The following is a 27591-nucleotide window of genomic DNA, read 5'->3' as shown; positions in this document are numbered from 1 at the left end:
GTTGCCAGAGATTTTTAAGATTTTTCTATGAATATATATACAGTACATATATATATATATATATATATATAGAATTAAATGACAATGAACAGGAGCTCGAGTCTAATAAAAAGAGAATATGAAGATGTCGTGATCTTCTGAGTTCAATAATCTTCGGTTCGGCGAGATTTAAACTACATTTCTTTCACGGTTCATAGAGAAGTCGAAGACATCAAATCGATAAAGAGGGTTGTGGGTTTGAATCCAGGTGAGGATGAGCAAGATCTTTGAAGGTAACTGGTTTAAAAGTTTGCCAAACGAAGCGTGAAGGTAAAAAGACGCAAAACTATCTCCGACACAAACACTTTCTGAGTCTCTTATGGATGACGGAGCTCCAGTTCACGAGTGATGGGTTGAGTTATTTGACTCTAAATGCATTATTTATTATTTATTTATGAGCAATACATTGTATTTACTTGTTTTAATGATGATTTTACTGATAAAAGATGTTTTTTATTTTCATGCAACATGTGGTTACGATCAACTGTCGAAAAGTCTTATTTGAATTTGAATTACCTTCTGTTGGCAGAGATTTTTAATAAGATCTTTAATAGATGTTAACTTGTTAAATCCATGACAGAAGCTGATATTACTTTCGGTTCTGAGCAGGAACGTCATAAAACAAACGACCGATATTCCCGACAGGTTTCCCATGTTTCCTCCCGACTCCATCAGTCGTCGTGTTCCCGATCCCTCCATCAATCTTCTCCTTCTCTCTGTCCGGCAGTTAAAGAAGATCTGAGCAGCTGCTGGTCGTGTGGAGAGAAGATGTTTCCGAGCGTGTTGTTGGTTCTGCTGGTGCTGACGCTCCGGGTGCCCGAGGGCCGGAGCTGTCCCAGGAGCTGTAACTGCTACCAGACCAGCGAGGTCCACTGCACCTTCCGTTCGCTGATGACCGTTCCTCGTGGCTTACCTGCTCGCACTCGCCGCATCAACCTGGGGTAACAACAGCAACACCATGTTAGAGATGTGCGCGACACAAGGTTGCAAACATGTGTTTTGTGTATGCATTTGTTTGTGTATCAGGCCTTTTCTCAATGTGAGGTATCTTGAGGTATTAAGAAGGAGATAATGGCAGAAATATAGTGTCTTGGCTTGATTGTTGATATCAATAATCTCCGTATCTTATCTTATCTTAACCAATTGGTGTGTGTGTGTGTTGTTGTGATGTGTGACTCTATTGTATCATCAGTGTGTGTGTTGTTGTGATGTGTGACTATATTGTATCATCAGTGTGTGTGTGTTATTGTGATGTGTGACTCTATTGTATCATCAGTGTGTTGTTGTGATGTGTGACTCTATTGTATCATCAGTGTGTGTGTGTTGTTGTGATGTGTGACTCTATTGTATCATCAGTGTGTGTGTGTTGTTGTGATGTGTGATTATATTGTATCACCATTGTGTGTGTTGTTGTGATGTGTGACTCTATTGTATCATCAGTGTGTGTGTTGTTGTGATGTGTGACTCTATTGTATCATCAGTGTGTGTGTTGTTGTTGTAATGTGTGACTCTATTGTATCATCAGTGTGTGTGTTGTGATGTGTGACTCTATTGTACCATCAGTGTGTGTGTTGTTGTGATGTGTGACTCTATTGTATCATCAGTGTGTGTGTTGTTGTTGTGATGTGTGACTCTATTGTATCATCAGTGTGTGTGTTGTTGTTGTGATGTGTGACTCTATTGTATCATCAGTGTGTGTGTGTTGTTGTGATGTGTGACTCTATTGTATCATCAGTGTGTGTGTTGTGATGTGTGAATCTATTGTATCATCAGTGTGTGTGTGTTGTTGTGATATGTGACTCTATTGTATCATCAGTGTGTGTGTGTTGCTGTGATGTGTGACTCTATTGTATCATCAGTGTGTGTGTTGTTGTGATGCGTGACTCTATTGTATCATCAGTGTGTGTGTGTTGTTGTGATATGTGATTATATTGTATCACCAGTGTGTGTGTTGTTGTGATGTGTGACTCTATTGTATCATCAGTGTGTGTGTTGTTGTGATGTGTGACTCTATTGTATCATCAGTGTGTGTGTTGTTGTTGTAATGTGTGACTCTATTGTATCATCAGTGTGTGTGTTGTGATGTGTGACTCTATTGTACCATCAGTGTGTGTGTTGTTGTGATGTGTGACTCTATTGTATCATCAGTGTGTGTGTGTTGTTGTGATGTGTGACTCTATTGTATCATCAGTGTGTGTGTGTTGTTGTGATGTGTGACTCTATTGTATCCTCAGTGTGTGTGTTGTTGTTGTGATGTGTGACTCTATTGTATCATCAGTGTGTGTGTGTTGTTGTGATGTGTGACTCTATTGTATCATCAGTGTGTGTGTTGTTGTTGTAATGTGTGACTCTATTGTATCATCAGTGTGTGTGTTGTGATGTGTGACTCTATTGTACCATCAGTGTGTGTGTTGTGATGTGTGACTCTATTGTATCATCAGTGTGTGTGTTGTTGTGATCTGTGACTCTATTGTATCATCAGTGTGTGTGTTGTTGTGATGTGTGACTCTATTGTATCATCAGTGTGTGTGTTGTTGTTGTAATGTGTGACTCTATTGTATCATCACTGTGTGTGTTGTGATGTGTGACTCTATTATACCATCAGTGTGTGTGTTGTTGTGATGTGTGACTCTATTGTATCATCAGTGTGTGTGTTGTTGTTGTGATGTGTGACTCTATTGTATCATCAGTGTGTGTGTGTTGTTGTGATGTGTGACTCTATTGTATCATCAGTGTGTGTGTTGTTGTTGTGATGTGTGACTCTATTGTATCATCAGTGTGTGTGTGTTGTTGTGATGTGTGACTCTATTGTATCATCAGTGTGTGTGTTGTGATGTGTGAATCTATTGTATCATCAGTGTGTGTGTGTTGTTGTGATGTGTGACTCTATTGTATCATCAGTGTGTGTGTGTTGCTGTGATGTGTGACTCTATTGTATCATCAGTGTGTGTGTTGTTGTGATGTGTGACTCTATTGTATCATCAGTGTGTGTGTGTTGTTGTGATGTGTGATTATATTGTATCATCAGTGTGTGTGTTGTTGTGATGTGTGACTCTATTGTATCATCAGTGTGTGTGTTGTTGTTGTGATGTGTGACTCTATTGTATCATCAGTGTGTGTGTTGTTGTTGTGATGTGTGACTCTATTGTATCATCAGTGTGTGTGTTGTTGTGATGTGTGACTCTATTGTATCATCAGTGTGTGTGTTGTTGTGATGTGTGACTCTATTGTATCATCAGTGTGTGTGTTGTTGTTGTGATGTGTGACTCTATTGTATCATCAGTGTGTGTGTGTTATTGTGATGTGTGACTCTATTGTATCATCAGTGTGTTGTTGTGATGTGTGACTCTATTGTATCATCAGTGTGTGTGTTGTTGTTGTGATGTGTGACTCTATTGTATCATCAGTGTGTGTTGTTGTGATGTGTGACTCTATTGTATCATCAGTGTGTGTGTGTTGTTGTGATGTGTGATTATATTGTATCACCATTGTGTGTGTTGTTGTGATGTGTGACTCTATTGTATCATCAGTGTGTGTGTTGTTGTGATGTGTGACTCTATTGTATCATCAGTGTGTGTGTTGTTGTTGTTATGTGTGACTCTATTGTATCATCAGTGTGTGTGTTGTGATGTGTGACTCTATTGTACCATCAGTGTGTGTGTTGTTGTGATGTGTGACTCTATTGTATCATCAGTGTGTGTGTGTTGTTGTGATGTGTGACTCTATTGTATCATCAGTGTGTGTGTTGTTGTTGTAATGTGTGACTCTATTGTATCATCAGTGTGTGTGTTGTGATGTGTGACTCTATTGTACCATCAGTGTGTGTGTTGTTGTGATGTGTGACTCTATTGTATCATCAGTGTGTGTGTTGTTGTTGTGATGTGTGTCTCTATTGTATCATCAGTGTGTGTGTGTTGTTGTGATGTGTGACTCTATTGTATCATCAGTGTGTGTGTTGTTGTTGTGATGTGTGACTCTATTGTATCATCAGTGTGTGTGTGTTGTTGTGATGTGTGACTCTATTGTATCATCAGTGTGTGTGTTGTGATGTGTGAATCTATTGTATCATCAGTGTGTGTGTGTTGCTGTGATGTGTTACTCTATTGTATCATCAGTGTGTGTGTTGTTGTGATGTGTGACTCTATTGTATCATCAGTGTGTGTGTGTTGTTGTGATGTGTGATTATATTGTATCATCAGTGTGTGTGTTGTTGTGATGTGTGACTCTATTGTATCATCAGTGTGTGTGTTGTTGTTGTGATGTGTGACTCTATTGTATCATCAGTGTGTGTGTTGTTGTTGTGATGTGTGACTCTATTGTATCATCAGTGTGTGTGCTGTTGTGATGTGTGACTCTATTGTATCATCAGTGTCTGTATGTTGTTGTGATGCGTGACTCTATTGTATCATCAGTGTGTGTTGTTGTGATGTGTGACTCTATTGTATCATCAGTGTGTGTGTTGTTGTTGTGATGTGTGACTCTATTGTATCATCAGTGTGTGTGTGTTGTTGTGATGTGTGATTATATTGTATCACCAGTGTGTGTGTTGTTGTGATGTGTGACTCTATTGTATCATCAGTGTGTGTGTTGTTGTGATGTGTGACTCTATTGTATCATCAGTGTGTGTGTTGTTGTTGTAATGTGTGACTCTATTGTATCATCAGTGTGTGTGTTGTGATGTGTGACTCTATTGTACCATCAGTGTGTGTGTTGTTGTGATGTGTGACTCTATTGTATCATCAGTGTGTGTTTTGTTGTTGTGATGTGTGACTCTATTGTATCATCAGTGTGTGTGTTGTTGTGATGTGTGACTCTATTGTATCATCAGTGTGTGTGTGTTGCTGTGATGTGTGACTCTATTGTATCATCGGTGTGTGTGTTGTTGTGATGTGTGACTCTATTGTATCACCAGTGTGTGTGTGTTGTTGTGATGTGTGACTCTATTCTATCATCAGTGTGTGTGTGTTGTTGTGATGTGTGACTCTATTGTATCATCAGTGTGTGTGTGTTGTTGTGATGTGTGACTCTATTCTATCATCAGTGTGTGTGTGTTGTTGTGATGTGTGACTCTATTGTATCATCAGTGTGTGTGTGTTGTTGTGATGTGTGACTCTATTGTATCATCAGTGTGTGTTTGTACAAAACTCTCTTTTCATTGAAATATTGACATTAGAAAATGATCTTAAGCTCCGCCCACTGAAAACACTGTTGTTCTGGAGATTAAATCTTGTTGACCATAACCACACTCACTCTGCTGTGATTGGTCAAACATGGAGGTTTGTCAATAGGTTTTATCAATCCCGGAAGTCTCCAATTCCAAAGGACTCGTTATATAAACAAAGCAGGGAGTGATTACAGCTGGTTGGAAGAGTGAAGCCATTATTACGTCATAATGGACTCTTGTAACCTCTCGTTCGCCCAGAAAGTGCATGAAAATTTATACAGGTATATATATATATGCTATAGAACCGTTTAACGAACCTCCCCCTGAGTCAGTTATAGTGACTCTACAGGAAAAGCGACGGTTGCGCTAACGTAGCCGACTTCAAACTGTCGCTCAAGTAGATCTAGAAATTAGGTCAATCTGCTGGTGGGCGGGTCTAAAGTTAGTTGAAAGTCATCAACGTTGACTTGGAAGTAGGAAAAAGGGAACAATATTTGGAGTCTCTAAGATTCTTCAGACGAGTTAATTCTCTGTGAGTCTTAATTCAATTTAGCGTCGTCTTCATCTGATTCTTGAAGTTTATTAATTATAAGTTATTTTTCTAACAAGAAAACGAACAATGTGGTCACATGACCTCCTTGCCGGAGGTAATTAACCAAACAAAATGTTATGTTTGAGGCAAAAAAACTAAATAGAAAGTGAGGACAGGACAGAAAGAAGAATGGAAGAAACCACCGTTAAGAAGGACGAGGCTGGCTTGAGATGCCGAAGGAAAGACAAAGACAAAAGTAGTGAAATAAATCAAGCTGACGCATGAGGGACTTGATCGTACGCTGCGTGTCTACAGGCACAAACAACGAGAGTCTCAGGACAAAGTATTTTCAGCAGTTTTTACAAAGTTTATCTTCTGCATCTTCCAGTTTCAACAGCATCAACAGCGTCAGAAACGACTCCCTGGTCGGACTGACCCAGTTGGAGCTCCTGATGCTCCACAGCAATGATCTGCACCACCTTCCCGAGGGACTTTTCCAAGACCTGAAGTCGCTGCAGGTAAACGGTCTTTACAGGAGAACAAATAATCTAGTAGATACTAACTGGTGGAAACTGTTTAACTCTGGTGGATTTTCTATTGTTTCAGTCTGTTTTTTTATGGATTCATGACATGATGTTTTTAAAATCTAAAAGTTATATAAGATAAACCTCAATATACTGAGAGAAATTAACAAATAAATGTCTTATTTTTAAATAGAAAGTCAGTAATCAGACTCAAATATTAAGATTAATTTAAATATATCAATATATGTCGAAGTAGTCATGATGAGGATCAGCTTCTCTAAATTCAAAACCATGGATCTCAGTCAGTTGGCTTCAGGATTCCAAAACTTTTTTTTAAACGTACCATCGTCATGTAAAAGTATCTGCGGGCCTTATGTTTTCAGCTAGTTTAAGAAAAAAACTGAAAGTATGTGAGTTTGGTGTTAGAAATATCATTGTTCGTTTCAATTTGATGGAACTTTCATGAGGACAGAAAGACAGGAATTCCCCGGAGAAGTTCAAACCCATCCGTTTTGCTTCAACATCGATCATAAAAAAACATGTTCACTTCAAAGTAGACAAATGTGCTGTACACAAAACAAACGGCTTCATAAGAAGTAAAAGTAAGAGAGAATTTATGATCCATTCGTCCTCGAGCTCATTCCCTCGTGAGAGAAAACACATTGGAGGTTCCTCAGTCCGGCCGGCGGTCCACGGGGGGAACTGGCATTACTCACCATGAGAGTGTTCCTTTTATCTCAGAGACACATGTTGATATAACACAATTGGGTGATAATAGGATCCATATCTCGCGGCGCTGACATCCCCACGTGTCGGATCTGTCAGCGGCTTTAACTTCTCCGGCTAAGTAGCCTCCCCAGAGAGACGATTTACGGCGAGCTCGGAGAAACACGACTCCACAATGTGGCTTTTCATGGTCCGTCTCTTAAATTATGATGAGTCCTTCACACTCCACTGCTGGGAGGAGATCCCTGGAGAATCTCGCTCCGGAGGGAAAAGCACAGATTGTTTCAACAATTATGGAGCGAAGATAATCTTTGACTGGATGGACTGGAAATATAGATCGTTCCTCAAGGCGGGTCCAAAATCATCAAACATGAATCTATTATTTTCTTCCCTATTCATATTTTATGAGAACCTTTTGGTCCGTGTTTCACCTTGAAATAAGATATGAGTTAGCTAACGTGCTAACTTATGTTTAAATCTCAATAAATTGCTCAAATACAACCATTGTTGAAGGTTCAAGACGTCATTTGATAGTCGTTCCTTTACACAGAAGTTTCCATCCATGCTCATTTTAAAATGCTAATTCCAGCATTAAAAAATTGCCATGGTTACAAGAAATGAGTTGCTCTCTTTCAACACCGCACCTCGTAAGACGAGAGAGACTCTTGAGTTAAAGTTAAGCTAGTTTGTTTCCGCCAATCGATGTTAAATCAAGTTATACAGCTTGACTTTCAATCCCAGGGCTCTGAGCCTAACACCGGAACCTGAAGGGATCTCAGTTTCATTGATGGTACTTCTAAGTTACCTCCAAGTCTAGTCATCAGTCGTACCGCTCAAGAGGCCCAGACTCCCCCCTTTGAACCCTCAAGCTCTTCTGGGGAAGTACTTGAGTAAAACGAGGTCATCTAAGATGAAGCTTTCCAGCGTGTCCTCAGTCTTGGACAAATGCCTCGTTATTTAGTGAATAGGCTTGAGATCAGATGAATTTTCGAACCTGTTGACTGCTAATATCTTATAAACCTACAACTTCACGCTGATCCTTCGCTATCAAGGAAGCGAACCATGAACTCTGGTTTCCAACCCATTAACCCAAAACATTCCGTGGCATCATTTTCCGTGAGAATCTCAATTTCGCTGACATTAAACTTCCTCCTCTCTCCGCACCCCAGATACTGAAGCTGAGCTACAACAAGCTGCGCGAGATCTCATCGGCCCTGACCTTCGCCGGCATGCCGTCCCTGCTGCGACTGTACCTGGACCACAACCGCCTTAGGCACGTCCACCCGCGGGCGCTCCTGCAGCTGCCCGGTCTGAGACTGCTGCGTCTACAAGGCAACCAGCTCCATCAACTGCATCCTCACGCTCTGTGCACACTGTCCCTGCTGAACACCTACTACTTCTCCACTCTCAGGTGAGAACCCTTCTTTTTTTTTGGAAACTTTTGATAACCTGAGTGAGCACACGAAAGTGACTTAGTTTGACTCTGAGCTTGGCTGTAGTGCAGACCTGTAGATGAGACCCAGTCTGTATGAGGGGAAACGAGACTATAAAGTCTGCGGCTGAGTCTGTGCATTTGTGGGCTCGTCTAACCACAGGAGAGACTGGGGTTCCTTCCTGGTGCGTCCGGTCTGAACAGCAGCAAACCCTTCTTGCCCCAGCAAACCTCCAATACTCAACAAAACTTTATCTGGTACCTGGATGCAGCACAAACCCTTATGGCGCTTTTCCACTACACAGTTTAAGCCCTACTTAAATCGAATCTGTTGCGTTTCTGTCGGCCATGATATCTACCCTCGGTGGACAGTGCCGTCATAACATAGCGCCACGGAACCTTGAGGCAATGGTGTACTGTACTCCTTTAGTTTTTGGTATTGCAAATTGGCCATTTTATCTCTTATTTTGGGAGTCGAGCTGACGACTCTTCACTGACGTCACTCTCCAACCAATCAGGCGCCGGCAGTCGGTAAACGTCATCTTTAAGGTGCTAGCTTGGCTTGGCCGGAACGATGGTGTGGTAGTCACTAAAAATAGTATCTGCTTTAACCAACCGTGCTGGTGGAAACACAACAAAAACAGAGTTGTGTTGAGTAGGGCTAAGCCTGTGAAAAAGAGGTTATTAGTAATGGCTGTCTTTTTATATCTATGGCTCATGGGCCACATCCAGGACTCAAAATGCTAATAGATAGCCTGTGAGCTCCCGCCACTCATCATACTACAAGTGCCATAATTTCATATTTGTCTCTCGCAGACATCTGGATCTGTCCAACAACAGTCTGACCACTTTACCCAGAGTGTCGGTACAGACGGCTCCTCTGCTGGAGACCCTGGTGCTGCAGGGCAACCCCTGGAGCTGTGACTGTCACATGAGCTGGTTCCTCAGCTGGAGTTCGGCTCATCAAGGTAACGACCCGTCTTTTCACGGAACCCTGAGCGATGACTCATGTCTGAGGTTGAAAAGTTCGTCAGGGAGTGAATCGTTTTCAGACTACAAAAAAATATCATCTGTGGTTATATTGTTGTAATGGCTGAATAATTTTTCTGTCCCATACATTTTAAATGTCTTAATGTTTTGTAATTTGTCATTGCAAAAAATGCAATTAAAGGAAAATTGTTCAAGTCCATATTTAGCAGCACTGAGTAGCAGAGTGTTCTTGCTCTGATGGATTGTTGCAATGACTCTCAGTTAAATAATCTTAAACTAAAAAGATAAAAAGCCTTATAAGTAAAATATTGTCAAGACTTACGTAACTCACTTTCAGAACTCATTGGTTTTGTGTTTTAGTGAATTCTTCTTCACCCTCTTCATCCAGTCTGTTAGTTTTCCAACCAAAAAAATACCCTGATTTTAGAAGTCATTATACAGAGATGCTTCATGACTCCGGGTGCAGATGAATCCAGTCTGTGTTTGTCTTACTGATAAAGTGGTTTATGTACCGATACAGATTCTCTTCTTCCAGGAGGTGTTTGAATTTTCTAGGGTGGGATAAACCTTAGCTATGGCAATTTGAATTGTTACATTTTCCAAGCAGCAACAAGTGAATTTTGGATTTAAAAGGAAGATAAATGAATAGAAAAAAATGAAGAGAATAATCAAAATAATGACATCAGCCATTCTTCTTGAGTAGTTTCCCTCCCTGTCTTTATGATGATCAGAATAATATCTGTGTTTAGTCTGAGACGAGGAAATTACACACAACAAGGTGCACATTACAAGCGTGTTTTAAATTAGTAATTTCTCCACATCTGGCTTCGTATCTGAGATGCCTCAGCAAGTCTTTCCATCTGCTTCATATCTTCCGTTTTCCCAGCTGTTATTGAGACATGAACGCAGGCTGGACTGTGGAGCGTCTCATGTGGATGTGCCACTTTCAATCTACTGTGACTAATCTATGATGACAGCATTGATTTCACGTCGTCATCTCCGCATGCCAATGATCGCAGGTGATTAATGAAGCGACGCGTGGTCTGATCCGGGGGCAGATGAAGAAGTAACCTGAGCTAATAGACGAGAGATTGATTCTGCGACGTGGTTCTAGGAGAAGTTTTGAAAATCGTGAATCCATTAAAGTGTCTTTTTGTTATCATTTTTCTTTCCTCTGATCAGAGTTGACGAAATGTCGAGGGGATCAGTGTCCGCTGTGCGACTCGCCGCCGACTCTCCACGGACAGAGCCTCCTGGATCAGACGGAACTAAAGTGCAACTCTCCACAAATCCTCTCACCTGGAAGAGACTCACCTTCAGAAACCGACGCCGGCGAGATCCAATCAAGCGATTCCTTCAGAGCGCCACTGGGCACTGCGTTTCTGGGGTTGTCGGATGAGCAGGGAAAGAGTGTTGATTTAAGATGCAATATCACTCACTCGGCAGGCTCCCGCGACATTTCCTCCGCTCCAGATCTATCACTTTCTTCCTCCTCGCCCATCCCCTTCGCATTATCGCTCTCTCTGGAGTGCCCCGTGGAGAGACAGAGCTATGAGAAGCTGTGGAGGATCCTGGCTTACTACAGTGAGACGGCAGTTCATCTTGAGAGGGAGCTCATGCTGAGTAAAGCACCTGAGTTGGCGTATCGTTACAAGCAGGCCACACATGCAGGAGGACATTACAACACGGGGGTCAAAGCATCCGTTAAAGCCAGGCCGTTGTGGTTGCTGCAGTCGGCCGTCGATCTCCAGCTGAACCGGGTGCAGTCGAACGCGAACAGAGTGACGCTCACGTACACGACCAGAGTGTCTGCTCGCCCTGACCCCACCGGTCTAAAATCCCCTGCTGCCACTCAACCGTGGGTGCTTATTTTAACCAACCAGACAACCAAATCCCTCGCAGTCGTAGCAGGAAGTACGGTTGAACTCCCCTGCCCTCTTCAGAGTTCAGGCAGTCCCAAAGTGCACTGGATTCTTCCAGATGGGTCCAGAATAAGTTCGCTTTCTAATAGCCCAGCTGGTGGGCCACTATCAGCAAATGGATTGGTTCTAGAGAAAGTGCAGCTCTTGAATGCAGGCATATACTACTGTGTAGCTCAGGCTGGAAAAGATGTTGATGTGTGGCCTCTACGTTTGGCAGTAGTTGAGTCTTCTGTCCCACCTTCAGGGGAGCAAGTTGGTCCGTCCATCTCTGTAAGAGCTGGACAGTCTGTTAGTCTTCCCTGCAAGACCACAGGTTCGCCCAAACCTGACCTGCGTTGGGTTTTACCAGACGGACACGTAGTATGGCGTGGATTAGCTGCGTCGGGAGGACTCACTGTACAAACAAATGGGAGTCTAACTCTCTCAAAAACATCTCAAAGAGATAATGGCTTTTACCGCTGCATCGCCGTCAGCCAGTACGGTAGCGACTCCCTGTCGACGCAAGTGGAGATAAGCTCACAACGAGCACCGGCAGTAAGACCTCTGTTTACGCGACGACCGCAGTCAGCTTCAGGACTTTCCACCAAGATACAAGCACCAATACTGGTTCAAGTTGAGGAAGGATCAGCGGACGAAGCAGAGGAGAGCCAGGAACACCTCTCTGTGGAGACAACACAGTCGAGACCACGTCAACCTCCTCTAAATAGACGTTATCCATATAGAAAACCAACACAACGGCGACCTGTCAAAGGAGGATCTGGTCCCGGGAGAGTTCTTTCCAGAAGTAGAGTCACACCAAACAAACAGAAAATCGATCCCAAAAAATGGGCTGATTTGCTGGCTAAGATTCGTCAGAAGACCACTGGTCCAGACCGTCAGCATGTCACAGCAGGAGAGACGGCAGGTGAACCGACGAAGGCAGAGAACAGAAACAAGGCGGATGCTGATGATGAAGAAATCGTTGAAAAAGAGGGGTCTTCCTCCGATGACGAGTCCCTCAAAGAAGAGGGTCCACAGTCTTTATTCACAGTTGGCGCATCAACACAAACGCAAGTAGAGATGACGGTCAGCACCGTGACAGCGACAAGGTCGACGTCAACTGTCAACAAGTATGATGGCAGAAATCCACATTCGGAAACTATCCCGGATCCACGTCTAGATGCAGTCACATCTAACAGCATCTTCGGCACTAATGAAATTCTTCCTGAACCAGTTCAAGAAGAGCAAGAAGAGTCACCCACAATTTCCAGTCCAAGGCCTCAAGAACCCCAACGAGGATTCCTACCTAATTTAGTCCCAAATGGACGGCCCCAGAACCCGTGGAACTCTCGCAGGAGGTTTGGCCAGAGAAGACGTCTCGGCAACAGGACGAGAGGGCGACCTTTGAACCCGCCACGACCTATCCCTCACCCCGTGAATCCTGGAGCAACTCATGACCCTACAAGAGATCAAATGATGCGGTCGATGACGACCACCACCTCGACTCCGGCCCTTTTGTCAACACAAGGGACTGTATCTTCGACTCCAAGGGGAAGAATCATAAATCTTTTCCCTCCTGCTGTTTCTAACAGACATCAAAACCCGACTTCTTCCCCCTCCCCCCCCAGCTCATTACCCCCTTCCTATACAAAGACACGTATAGACCAGATGACTCACTCATTCGGCATACCAGACACTGCTGAACCCACTGTCTTTAGCACTCAAACACCAACAACCACTCAGTCAAACACTGCGACGACACAGGTCCATATGTCTGCCACACACAGCAAGACACATACACAAGGCATTCCAGAAAAAGCACACACAGCTGTTGGGAAACGCGTCGACAGCAGCGACAGCGAAGACCTCGAGAGCAATTTGTTGGAAGAAATGTATGCTGTAAACTCTTCCAGTACCACTTATACCGGAATGATTTCCCCCACGGTTGAAATACGTCGCACAACAACTAATCCTCCTATTGTTACAGTGACAGCTACAAGTGCTATTATGAGTCCGACTTTGTCACTCAGTGGCTTCCCTCTCAGCACCACGAGTCCCACCACCGTCATCCCCACTACAGCCAGCACGAGCCCGTCACCAACAACCACGGCGTCTATCTTGACAACACAACCCACGACTACTGACACGACAACAGCTTTCACGACAACCACACTGAGGACCGGTACAGCGGCGTCCCACGGGAGGCCGAGCGTCGGTCAAGTCGACCCCAGAGCGAAGCCGGTTCCGAGTCCTCCGACGCAAAGTCGACACCCGTTCGACTGGAGGAACCCCGGAGCCAATTCAATACCAGACTCACATGGCAACCGACCACGCTGGCCGTCATCGCCGTCACTTCCTGCTGCACCCGGGGTGAGTTCACACTTCACGTACTTTCTATCCTAATTCAGGTGTTTGGGTAGAAATGAAACCAGTGGTGTCGGGGAATCAGAGTGAAAACATAATCAGTCTTATTAGAAGTATGAGTGGTTTCTTCTCACCTCAGAATCTTCTCTTTTTGAATCACAACATGTTTTCTTCCATATTCGGTTCTGATCTTTAGAGGTTTTCAGGTCACAAACGGTCTTTGTGGGTGAAAACATTGTAAGTATTGTAGAATTTAAAAGACTGATGAAAAAATGGTGGCTTGTTTTGATCCTCAAAAGCCTTATTTTTGATACATTATAACAGATTATAAATGTGTTGTTTTTTTGTAATGTAAAGGACAATATAGTTGTAATTCAATTAAAAAAAATACATTTTTAATTCATCTTATTGTGTATTTTTAACAGGATATAATTGAATTAAACATGAAAATTAATCAAATAAAAAAGATGTTAAAAATGTGTTTGAAAAACCAGGATTCAAACCCACATCTTGTGACACATTCAAACATCCTGGAGCTGAACTGAGTGATGTGTGCAGTGACTCACACACTGTCTTCACCTCGAGGACTCGGCTAGTATTTGTTTTCTAAATCGGTACGTGAGGTCCGTCTTATTTTGTGTGTTCTCTCTCACCGGGTGTGTGTGTTTGTGTGCGTGTATTCTCTGTGTGTGTTTCTTTATGACACTTGAATCGTTGAATATATGATGAATTCAAAGAGGGATTTTGTGAGAAGCTTTAAATGTTGTATATAAGTGGACTTTGAGAGTCTTGGGGCCTTTCCAGGGTGTCCCTGCCCCCTCGATCAAAGTAGATGGGAAAGCTCATACATCCTTAGAAAACCTGTGAATATACTGTATATACAGTGAACAAAACACAAAATAAAACATCATTGTAAACAAAAAACTCCAACACACTTCTCATGAAGACTGTTCCAAAGTCAAGGAGCCTGGATGATGTGACCTCATATTGATTTGATACTCTGGCTCAGGGAGCCTCTGTCTCACCTACATAATAAGCTGTGGTTGAACTTGTGAAGTTTTTTCAAATGAATAATAAAATACACAAAATGTTTTACAAATTTAATGTTGTAGAACACGTAGACCCTTTTTTATACCACGGACCTGTTAAATGTCAGGATTATACTGACGTTCAGATAGAAAAAAGTAAAAATACTATAGCAGGACCTGTAAAAAACTACAGTCAAGTGCATGAAAACAACATAACGCTGAAGAGCTCTGGTTACAACAAGATGTTTGTGTATTTGCAGCGATGTATGTTTGACTGTATGCTGACGACTGTGTTGTGTATGTAAGTAAGTAAGTAAGTAAGTAAGTAATATTTATTTATATAGCGCTTTTCGAGACCAGGGTCACAAAGCGCTTTAACAATCAAAACAATACTCAAAACAGTACATACTTTAACGATCAAGATAATACTGAGAACAACACAGGAGTTCGAGAAATTCAAGGAAAAGCCTGAACAAATAGAAACATCTTAAGATGTTTCTTAAAGGAGTCAGTAGATCCATCAAGAGCAAAGAGAGAGGAAGATTGTTCCAAAGCTTAGGAGCAACAGCCTGAAAAGATTTCTCTCCTCTGGTCCTGAGCCGTGTGCGTGGAACCATAAGTAGATTCTGATCCACAGACCTCAGAGCCCGAGCTGGGGTGTAAGGCTGGATCAGATCAGTGATGTAAGGAGGAGCCTGACCATGAATAGCTCTGAAAGTAAGAACCAGAATTTTAAAGTTGATCCTGAAAGAAACTGGAAGCCAGTGAAGAGTTTTAAGGATCGGAGAAATGTGAGTTCTTCTACTTGAACGGGTCAGAATTCTCGCTGCAGAGTTCTGAATCAACTGCAGACGAGACGATCCTTCTTGTTAAGACATGAAAACAAACTGTTACAATAGTCCAGACGAGAAGAAACAAACGCATGGATTACAAGCTCCAGATCATGTTGTGACAACATTTTCCTAAGTTTAGAGATTTTTCTCAGTTGAAGGAAACAGTTTCTGGTCAGTTTTCTGTATGTGTGAGTCTCCTAGTTTTTAGAGACTTTGTGTAAATGTGTGAGTTTGTGTTTAAGCATTATTTATATAGTAAAGATGAATCTGAAACAGGAGTTTTGTTTCCAACAAACGTCCCCGTCCCGGTCCGAGGGCCACCGTCGTAGAACACATGTGGTCCAGCAAAGAGACTCTGACCCACTTTTCTTGGACGAGAATCTGCCTCCAAACCTCCTTCAACCCGATTCCGTCTGTGCATTTGTTTCATGGCTTCTTCCAAACATCCTCAGGTCTGACATTTTACCGAGATGAAGACACACCGAAGTAATTTTCAACAGCTGCGTCCGAGTCCTGGTCGCTCACCTGACGCGGTCCGGTTGCACGTCCTGCGGCTCGCGGACGCACACGCGTGTGGAACGTTAGAGCTTTGATTTGAAGGATGGAACGATGACGAGTCAAACCGGGTCGGCAGGTGAAACCAGGCTCTGGGATGGTTCAGCTCGAGCGGCGACTCTGGCGACCCGAGGTCGGTCCAAGCGAATCACGAACGTGTTTCTTAAGCGTGTCCAGAAAACGGCCACACGCGTGGACACTCGACATGCAACCGTGCCGGGGGGGCCCTCGGGGGGCCCGAGCTGAAAAGAAGTAATAGATTTGAAAGTTCCTCTAATCTGTGACCTGCTGTTAAAACTGAGGGATGTTTGTATCATTTCCTCCGTGGGTTTGATGGCGTTTGAAGATCTCCGTCTGATCTAGAGATGAAGAACACATGTTCCCGGATCAACGGCGTTGTTCGCTCGCCAGTTGAATCTCGCTGGATTTCAAATAATGACTTCCTAATTTTCAGAGCGTTGCTGCCGAGACTTGATTTCAGTGAATGTTCAAGTGGTTTATTTCAAATGTGTGTCGTCTTGGAAATATTTAGAAACAACAATCATAGGCAGTGACATTGTTTTTCGATTCACAGCGTGTGAAAGAAGTAGCAGATATTCATCCAGAGATTTTGGTATGTAAGTAAGTAAGTAAGTAATATTTATTTATATAGCGCTTTTCCAGACCAGGGTCACAAAGCGCTTTAACAATCAAAACAATACTCAAAAAAGTACATACTTTAAAGATCAAGATAATACTGAGAACAACACAGGAGTTCCAGAAAAGCCTGAACAAATAGAAACGTCTTAAGATGTTTCTTAAAGGAGTCAGTAGATCATCAAACACAGATGTTTCTTGAAGGAGTCAGTAGATCATCAAACACAGATGTTTCTTGAAGGAGTCAGTAGATCATCAAACACAGATGTTTCTTGAAGGAGTCAGTAGATCATCAAACACAGATGTTTTTTGAAGGAGTCAGTAGATCATCAAACACAGAGATGTTTCTTGAAGGAGTCAGTAGATCATCAAACACAGATGTTTCTTGAAGGAGTCAGTAGATCATCAAACACAGATGTTTCTTGAAGGAGTCAGTAGATCATCAAACACAGATGTTTTTTGAAGGAGTCAGTAGATCATCAAACACAGAGATGTTTCTTGAAGGAGTCAGTAGATCATCAAACACAGATGTTTTTTGAAGGAGTCAGTAGATCATCAAACACAGATGTTTCTTGAAGGAGTCAGTAGATCATCAAACACAGATGTTTTTTGAAGGAGTCAGTAGATCATCAAACACAGATGTTTCTTGAAGGAGTCAGTAGATCATCAAACACAGATGTTTCTTGAAGGAGTCAGTAGATCATCAAACACCGATGTTTCTTGAAGGAGTCAGTAGATCATCAAACACAGATGTTTCTTGAAGGAGTCAGTAGATCATCAAACACAGATGTTTCTTGAAGGAGTCAGTAGATCATCAAACACAGATGTTTCTTGAAGGAGTCAGTAGATCATCAAACACAGATGTTTCTTAAAGGAGTCAGTAGATCATCAAACACAGATGTTTCTTGAAGGAGTCAGTAGATCATCAAACACAGATGTTTCTTAAAGGAGTCAGTAGATCATCAAGAGCAAAGAGAGAGAAGATCGTTCCAAAGCTTGTTTGAGTGGAGTACGCTCACCACTCCAGGGTGTCCCCAGTCTCTTGCTCTAAGTAGCTGGGATTATCTTCAGACCCTTAATTGACCCATTAGAAAATATAAATAATGAAAAGACTCTTTATTTCAAACTCAAGTCCATGTCCCAGGATGAACAAAATCTACATTTATGAAACAATTTAAGAGGAAAATCAGATTAAGATTCATTAGTTTAGTTTACAGTTGAACTAAAGTGTGTTTGTGTGTGTGTTTGTTGTTGTGATGTGTGACTCTATTGTATCATCAGTGTGTGTGTGTATTGTTGTGATGTGTGACTCTATTGTATCATCAGTGTGTGTGTTGTTGTGATGTGTGACTCTATTGTATCATCATTGTGTGTGTGTTGTTGTGATGTGTGACTCTATTGTATCATCAGTGTGTGTGTTGTTGTTGTGATGTGTGACTCTATTATATCATCATTGTGTGTGTGTGTATTGTTGTGATGTGTGACTCTATTGTATCATCAGTGTGTGTGTTGTTGTTGTGATGTGTGACTCTATTGTATCATCAGTGTGTGTGTTTTTGTTGTGATGTGTGACTCTATTGTATCATCAGTGTGTGTGTTGTTGTTGTGATGTGTGACTCTATTGTATCATCAGTGTGTGTGTTGTTGTGATGTGTGACTCTATTGTATTATCAGTGTGTGTGTTGTTGTTGTGATGTGTGACTCTATTGTATCATCATTGTGTGTGTGTTGTTGTGATGTGTGACTCTATTGTATCATCATTGTGTGTGTGTTGTTGTGATGTGTGACTCTATTGTATCATCAGTGTGTGTGTTGTTGTTGTGATGTGTGACTCTATTATATCATCATTGTGTGTGTGTGTATTGTTGTGATGTGTGACTCTATTGTATCATCAGTGTGTGTGTTGTTGTTGTGATGTGTGACTCTATTGTATCATCAGTGTGTGTGTTTTTGTTGTGATGTGTGACTCTATTGTATCATCAGTGTGTGTGTTGTTGTTGTGATGTGTGACTCTATTGTATCATCAGTGTGTGTGTTGTTGTGATGTGTGACTCTATTGTATTATCAGTGTGTGTGTGTGTTGTTGTGATGTGTGACTCTATTGTATCATCAGTGTGTGTGTGTTGTTGTGATGTGTGACTCTATTGTATCATCAGCATGTGTGTGTGTGTGTGTGTTGTTGTGATGTGTGACTCTATTGTATCATCAGTGTGTGTGTGTGTTGTTGTTGTTGTGATGTGTGACTCTATTTTATCATCAGTGTGTGTGTGTTGTTGTGATGTGTGACTCTATTGTATCATCAGTGTGTGTGTGTGTGTTGTTGTTGTGATGTGTGACTCTATTGTATCATCAGTGTGTGTGTGTTGTTGTGATGTGTGACTCTATTGTATTATCAGTGTGTGTGTGTGTTGTTGTGATGTGTGACTCTATTGTATCATCAGTGTGTGTGTGTTGTTGTGATGTGTGACTCTATTGTATCATCAGTGTGTGTGTGTTGTTGTGATGTGTGACTCTATTGTATCATCAGTGTGCGTTTTTACAAAACTCTCTTGTCATTGAAATGTTGTCATTAGAAAATGATCTTAAGCCCCGCCCACTGAAAACACTCTGCTTTGATTGGTCAAGCATGGAGGTTTGTCACTGCGCGTCATCAATACCGGAAGTCTCCACCTCCGAGGGACTCAGTGTATAAACAAAGCGGGGTGTGATTACAGCTGGAGGAGGAGTGAAGCCATTATTACATCATAATGGACTCTCGTAACCTCTCGTTCGTCCAGATTTCAGAGCAACTTTATAAAGTAATAAAGTGTAAAACATGGTCATGATGAGAAGTTACTGCGTCTTGAAGAACATTCACTACATGAGAGGAGAGTTGATTAGTAGTTAAATCCAGAATTCTTTACTCATTCACATACAGAACTCTTCACATCTAGTGTCCACATTTGATCAAAAACGTACATGAATTCAACAAATAAAATACTTTTAACCCGAGCTATGTTGAGAGCAAGAAAAAGGGCAGAAAATGAACATTTACACAATAATATTTATGCATTTTCATTTGTTTTATAAGCGATAAAACAAAGAAAAACTGTTTTGCTCTTGTGATCCTTCATTCCTGCCAAAAAATGTCATCTGCCAAAAGAACCCACATTTAAATATCTCTGCTTTTTTTTATTCGCGGAGGCAGACGTGATTTACAATTCCAGCCTCAACCGGAATAACTCAGCGTCTTATCGTTCACAGTCCACGGTGCTGAGATCCAGACCCAAGATTGCAGATCCTCACATCCGGGCCGCGTCGTTCCCCGCAGAGGGAGTCGCTCTGCTGGACTGTGAAGCCCAGGGGGAGCCCAGCCCGGCCGTCACCTGGACCAAGGTGGCCACAGGTACACAACGGTCAACACCTGTGTGTGTGTGTGGGTTGATAAAGAAAAACAAACGTCGTATCTTGAGCCTTAAATTCTCACCTTCTGTTCTGTGCGAGTTAATAGGATTAAAAACAACTAAATTCAACTGAGTGGATAAATAAGTGTTGTTAATGTTGCTGATAATAAAAGTCAAATTTAAGCAGTTTTTCTGTTTTAATTGTATTGTTTTTCATTGTAATATGACATGAACTCATTTTTATTTCAATTTATATATATATATATATATAAAACATGTATATATACTGTACATCTTTATATATATAAAGGGAGGTAGTATTTTCCATATATAAAATAAAAAAATAGAACACTTTTATTCCAGTCTCTCGTAGTAGCAGAACAAGCTTCTAATGTGTTCTCTTGTAAAGTTTAATGGTCCAGCTCTCGAGAGTCGACGTCCAAACATTCATACGTGAGCTCCAGACAATTCAAACGAACCCATTGATGTTAATATTTTCAACTGAAGGTCAGAATCCAGAGCGAGCTTTAACAAGTGCGTAAACGCTTCGACGCTTTTGGCTCGACAACAGTGGTCTCTTCTGGAGCGAGGCTGGAAAAGACACCGTAATGGAAATCCACTTTCCTCTGAAAAACTCCTCTAATAACTGAGTCTGAAGTTTGTTTGCTTTCTCTGTTTGTGTCACACCTTCTCTCAGGAGCTGTGATGTCGATTCACTCCAGGGCTCAGCGTTTTGAAGTCCTGCCAAACGGCACTCTTGTTATCCACGACGTCCAGCTGCAGGACCGCGGCACCTACATCTGCAGCGCTCAGAGCTTTCTGGGGCGAGACCGGTGAGACCCCCACACATACGTCGCAACGATGGGCGGGATGGAGAGGAAGGAAAGAAACACTTGACATAATCTAATGCAAAACAACATTTGTAGGAGTTTGTTGTCTTGATTAAGTGGTTTGTAAAGTGGACTCTGTGGCCCCTTAACGGGACGTAGCGCAGCGCTACAAAAAAACTGAAAAAATTAAAAATGAATGGAAGAAAATTCTTGTAAGAGGACCAAGATTTGCCCCCTTGAAATACAGAATGTTTCGTAGCTCCTTCAGATGAGACGTCATCATGAAACAAAGACATGAAGGATCTACACATTTGTCCATATCTTGTTAGATTGTAAGTTAGTAATATTTGTAGAGCTTTCCAGACCAGGGTCACAAAGCACTTAAACAATAAAAAAAATACCCAATAAAATAAATACTTAAAAGGTCAAGACTGAGACACAAGAGTCTCATAAAATCAAGGAAAATCCTGCACAACTAGAAATGTCTTGAGATGTTTCTTGAAGAAGATATACAGTTTTTAGGAACCTCTAGCACCAGCTGGCCCCGGGGGCCACATACTGTCTCCTTTAAGAAACATCTTAAGACGTTTCTATTTGTTCAGGCTTTTCCTTGAATTTCTCGAACTCCTGTGTTGTTCTCAGTATTATCTTGATCTTTAAAGTATGTACTTTTTTGAGTATTGTTTTGATTGTTTAAGCGCTTTGTGACCCTGGTCTCGAAAAGCACTATATAAATAAATATTACTTACTTACTTACTTTGACTGTATTTACGCGGCCCTCGTAATGTCAAAGTATGATCATGTACAAACGGTTCTAATGCATTAACAAATGTATTTTGTATTTATTATTCATTTACATTTCAACTTAACACTTGTTTACTTTTTGGGTGTAATTTTTCGAGTATATATTAATCCCTCAAAACATTTTTTATAAATTAGTTGAAGAAATGTTTTGAAAAAAACTCATATATACAAGAATCAAATTGCAGCTTATTTAGCTTAATAAAAGTCACGGCCTAATGACGAACGTTTTATAGGGATTTTTTTTGTCTTTCTTTTTGCTTGACGGCCCCTAACAACATTCACATAACTTAATGTGGCCCTTGAAGAATTTGAATTGCCCCTGAGCTAGCCTGTCATTTTCTCAAATAACCAAGATCCCTATGGACACATGTTTTAAATCAAGACAAGTTTTCTGTCCTACATATTTTTATCGTCTCCTCATTTTTTAAAAATTTATCAAATGTTTCTTACAGTTTGCTGACGACTCTGGACGTTTGGACTCGCCCTCCGCGAATGACTCTGGCCAGCAACAGAGAAGCCAACATCCATCAAGGCGGGGATCTCCAGCTGGAGTGCAAGGCCACCGGCGTTCCGACTCCTCTGCTGTCGTGGGTTCTGCCGGACCGCACCGTAGTGACCTCCACCGGCTCCCCCGACAATCGTATAGTCATGGACGCCAACGGGACCCTCAGCATTTCGTCGAGCGCGCCCGGCGACAGGGGAATCTACCGCTGCGTGGCCTCCAACTCCGCCGGCGCCGCCAGCGCCTCCGTGAGGCTGCACGTGTCGTCGCTCCCCCCAGTGATCCAGCAATCCAAACAGGAACACCTGCTTCTACCCTTCGGGGCGTCGATCTACACCCCCTGCACTGCCCGCGGGGCTCCAACGCCAACTTTGCGCTGGCGTATCCCGGATGGCACTTTCGTTCGCCCGTCGCAGTTTCTACATGGCAACCTGTTTGTCCTACCCAACGGGACCCTGCACATTCAACAGGCGACCCTGAAGGACTCTGGGATTTACGAATGCACGTCAAGCAACTCAGTCGGAACTGACAAGCGAACCGTCAGGATAAAAGTCGAAGAGGAAGTAAAGAAAACTAAGATCACTGACAGCCCTTCTACTTCTACTTCTAACTCTAGACCCAAGACAGTCGTGTCCTCTCCTCATCCATCAAAAGTCTACCAGACCTCCAAACCCAACACACTGCCCGCCAACAGAACCCCATCTTCTATTGTCAACAACACAGTGTCGTCAATACCCGTTTCTCCTTTCACCAAAGCCTCCATCGTCTCCACCTCGCCTTCTTTCACCACCGTGTTCTACGGGAGGGATGTGCATCTGCACTGCTCTGTGACTGGCAACCCACCCCCTACTATCATATGGAGGACCCCCCACAGGAAACTGGTGGACATCCATTTCAGGTAGCGTCGAGTGTTTGTCTTCAAATGTCCTTGAAAACTGTTCACGATGTTCCGTCCTTGCTACGTTTCCAGTTTCGACAGACGTCTGAGGGTGCACCCCAACGGCACGCTGTCAGTCCGGCAGGCGACAGAGAAGGATGTCGGGGATTATCTCTGCATCGCACGTAACAAGGTGGCGGACGATTATCGTCTGCTGCGCGTCTCCGTGGTTACCAAACCTGCCAAGATAGAGCCCAAGCTGCCGCTCAATCAGATGGTGTCGCTGGGAAAAACTCTGAAGGTAAAGTGACAGATGGTCCTGCTTCCCCCGACTTCCTGCCTGAAGAGACTTTCTTACACAGTGACAGCTTAACTTTGAGAATTAAAACGGTCAAAACATGGAGACACTTCCGTCCCGGGTCTTATACTTCGTGTTGTGGAGCTAGATGAACAATCAAGAGTGTGTCACGGATCGTTTATTCGCCACTTTAAGTCAAACAAAATACAAGCTTTCGATTACGATCGACCGGACCCATGATCTCCCGGCAACTTTACAGATCAATAGCCCCGGGAAGACTGGCTCCGAGCTGTAGAAACATCGCTATATTTAAGGCAAATTTCCCATCCGGGAGGTCGTCTCTTTCCGGCCAAATAGTTCTTTCAAGTTCCCTGCGTCACGACCCCCCGCAGAGAGACATCCTAATTTGTTTTCTTGTAATCTAATCATTCAAATGTTCTCGGGCTGGGGTTATCTTCTCTTCCGTCTTTTAGCCCCCCTTTCCCGGGCGTGTCTTGCTTCGTTCTTTGATCTACAATTTAAGGTGTGAATTGCAGATAAACAGATGTTTCAAATTACTGGTGTCGTATCTCTAATCCTGATCCAAGCTTGCCTCGAACCAGAGTGAATCAGTCTGGAGTGGAATGTTTATTGTGAATGTGTAGTCAAACGTTCGCGCTCTCAGATCAAGCGAGTAATTTATACTCTACTCTACTATATTTTAATTATCTTTAAGCATTAATTTAAGTGTGGCGTATACGTATATAATCATTTTAATCTGACAGAATTCTTACAATTATTATGGTGGCGGTAGAAGGTTAAAACAATAGGATGATCGGTTAGATAAAAAATATTAACTCTCATCAAAGAACAAAATTATATAAAAAAAAAAAAGATGGGATATTGAAGAGAAGACAACCTTGGCAGTGGTCCTCAGCCTCCGTGATTCTAAATGTATTCTCCATGCAGGTGGACTGCTTGGCTTCTGGACTCCCTGACCCGGCCGTGCGTTGGAGTCTTCCAGATGGAACCATGGTGAACAGTGTGCTGGGAGGGCAGGACAGGAGTGGGCGAGCGCGAAGACTCACTGTGTTCGACAATGGAACTTTACTGGTTCCAGCTGTGGGAATCAAAGAGGAGGGCGAGTACACATGCTTCGCGGAAAATCAAGGAGGTCAAGACACCATGAAGGTACGACGGGTTGGAAGCGTTTCAACCTTTTTATATCACTTCAATGATCTTTCCAATGGCTGAACATGCAAGTAATAAGTGTTGCTACATGAATAATAAATAAAGACAAGAAAGTTGTTGGCATTTTTAATTACAGGCAACTAATGTGTGTATGTGTGTGTGTGTTGTTGTTATGTGTGACTCTATTGTATCATCAGTGTGTGTGTGTTGTTGTGATGTGTGACTCTATTGTATCATCAGTGTGTGTGTGTGTTGTTGTGATGTGTGACTCTATTGTATCATCAGTGTGTGTGTGTTGTTGTGATGTGTGACTCTATTGTATCATCAGTGTGTGTGTGTGTTGTTGTGATGTGTGACTCTATTGTATCATCAGTGTGTGTGTGTTTTTGTGATGTGTGACTCTATTGTATCATCAGTGTGTGTGTGTTGTTGTGATGTGTGACTCTATTGTATCATCAGTGTGTGTGTGTTGTTGTGATGTGTGACTCTATTGTATCATCAGTGTGTGTGTGTGTTGTTGTGATGTGTGACTCTATTGTATCATCAGTGTGTGTGTGTTGTTGTGATGTGTGACTCTATTGTATCATCAGTGTGTGTGTGTGTTGTTGTGATGTGTGACTCTATTGTATCATCAGTGTGTGTGTGTGTTGTTGTGATGTGTGACTCTATTGTATCATCATTGTGTGTTTTTACAAAACTCTCTTTTTATTTAAGCATTAGAAAATTATCTTAAGCTCCGCCCACTGAAAACACTTTGTTTTTCCGGAGATTAAATCTTGTTGACCATAACCACACGTCTCCACCTCCAAGGGACTTGTTGAATAAACAAAGCCGGGAGTGATTACAGCTGGAGGAGGAGTGAAGCCATTATTACATCATAATGGACTCTCGTAACCTCTCGTTCGTCCAGATTTCAGAGCAACTTTATAAAGTAATAAAGTGTAAAACATGGTCATGATGAGAAGTTACTGCATCTTGAAGAACATTTACTACATGACACCAGAGTTAGAGTTTCATCATTAGTTGACCTTTAAGATATTCAAGTTTTATAGTTTAGAATCATATTTTATAGTATCATATAATCAATAATGACAGAACAAACAAATTGGTAAAAAATAAAGAGAATTTTGAATTATTTTAGGGTCTTTTCAGGCTTTTCATGTTTGTAGTAAAAATAAATAAAAACTGTCACTTTTTTGCCTGTAGGTCAACGTCAAGGTCATGATGACGTCTCCTCCAACTTTCTCCGATGGAAGAAGTTATCGTACACTCAAGGTGCAACAGGGAACCACGGCCGTGATCCGTTGCCAGGCAACAGGGGATCCCCTACCTTCCGTGGTGTGGTACTCTCCGGTCCACCGCTTCGTCCCGCTGCGAACCTCTTACTATCAGCGAGTCACGGCGGCTCCCGGGGGAAGCCTGGAGGTGCGGCAGGCTCAGAAGAGTGACTCTGGGAACTACACCTGCAGAGCAACCAATTCAGCAGGAGCGGTCAACATGGTGGTCGGCCTGGAGGTGGAAGATACTCATCGTCAGCAAACGAGCCCGAGCTGGGGCGACGGAGGATCGAGCAACAGAGGAACCAACCAGTTTGAAGTGACCCGCCACCTTCAGAGTAACACCAGCAGCAGTCACGACCACAGTGACAAGATAAGGAACACGGTGCAGAGTATTAACAGAGCAACAACTGGAACCTTTAATCCCAGCGATGGATTCAACAGACCTGGTATCTCTAAACACGCCGGTGGAGTCATCAGCGTGGGACTGCAGGGAGGCAGGAACGTCGGCTTTAAGGCGGACAACGCTGGGATGTATCAGTATGCACCGGGCTCGATAAACAACGGGGCTGATCCCGGCACGGCAGGAGGAGTTCAAGGTGGGAAAAATGACTTCGACAAGATGGGCGACACTTCCAGGAGTTCCGGCGCCGCAATGCGCAATTCTGAAGTGGCGGCGAGTACGATCAAGAAGGTGAAACAACAAGCAACGAGAGGTCAAACCGTCATACTGCCCTGTCCGTCGCAGGGGTCCCCTCCTCCCAGGCTTTCCTGGCTTCTGCCCGGGAACGGGGTCTTGCCTGCGCCTTATTACGGCAGTCGACTCACGGTGCATCGCAACGGTTCACTGGAGCTGCGGGGTGTCCGGGTCAGCGACAGCGGGACCCTGGTATGCCTCATACAAGGTTCTGGAGGTGAAACGAAAGTACAGGTAGAGCTCGTGGTCAAAGAGCAGCAGGAAGGAGAAGCTGCATACCGGGGTCCGCTGGGTCAGATTCCAGTGCAGAAGAGCCCGGTTGATACCCACGGCCATGTCCCGGGAGCTCAAACGGTATCTTCTGAGAAAAGACGGGATAATCCACGAGCCACAAGTTCACCTGTACAGTCCAGTCCTCTGCCCATCAGGGCTCCACCAGCGTCAGCGGTCAGCACCAACACAGCGGCGCTGGTCAGCATCTTGAATGGAGAGACCCTGCGGCTGCCCTGCCCTGCCAGTCACGCCCGCACCTCCATCACCTGGACTTTTCCCAGCGGCAAGCTGATGTCAAAGGGCGATAAAGACCCTTCAGGCCAATACACGGTCCAAGACGACGGCACGCTCATCGTCCAGCAGGCGTCCGTCTTCGACCGAGGGGCCTACAGCTGCAGATCCACCAGCCCGGACCACGCCCTCGCCTCCATCGTCACCGTTCCCGTCATCGTCATCGCGTATCCCCCGAGGATCACCACGGGCCCCTCGCCCGTCACCTACACTCGACCCGGGGTTGCCGTGGAGCTTCCCTGTCGCAACATAGCGACACCCAAAGCCACGGTTACTTGGGAAGCCCCCGACACGACGCAGCTGAGGGTGATGAGTCAGGCCCGTGTCTATGGCAACCGATACCTCAGCCCTCAGGGCTCCCTGGTGATACAGAATCCAACCAGCAGAGACACCGGGTTCTACAGATGCACTGCCAAAAATGTGATAGGACTGGACACCAAGACCACGTACCTACATGTGATCTAA

The 27591-nt window shown here is 43.2% G+C and overlaps 1 protein-coding gene across 1 annotated transcript; it reads left to right on the top strand.

Moving 5' to 3' along the window:
• Window positions 1-775: 775 nt before the first annotated feature.
• On the top strand, window positions 776-27591 carry LOC148068039 (matrix-remodeling-associated protein 5-like). The gene is made up of 11 exons (XM_087804767.1): window positions 776-980; window positions 6124-6253; window positions 8155-8396; window positions 9234-9385; window positions 10590-13678; window positions 19968-20109; window positions 20805-20940; window positions 22194-23141; window positions 23214-23421; window positions 24367-24588; window positions 25795-27591. The coding sequence occupies exons 1-11, from the start codon at window positions 808-810 to the stop codon at window positions 27589-27591; spliced, it is 7239 nt and encodes a 2412-aa protein (XP_087660893.1). The 5' UTR covers window positions 776-807.

This window comes from Callionymus lyra, chromosome 12 (assembly GCF_982586985.1).
Source record: "Callionymus lyra chromosome 12, fCalLyr1.hap1.1, whole genome shotgun sequence".
In the NCBI taxonomy this organism is placed as follows: domain Eukaryota; kingdom Metazoa; phylum Chordata; class Actinopteri; order Syngnathiformes; family Callionymidae; genus Callionymus; species Callionymus lyra.
This window is presented reverse-complemented; position numbering and strand designations above follow the sequence as displayed.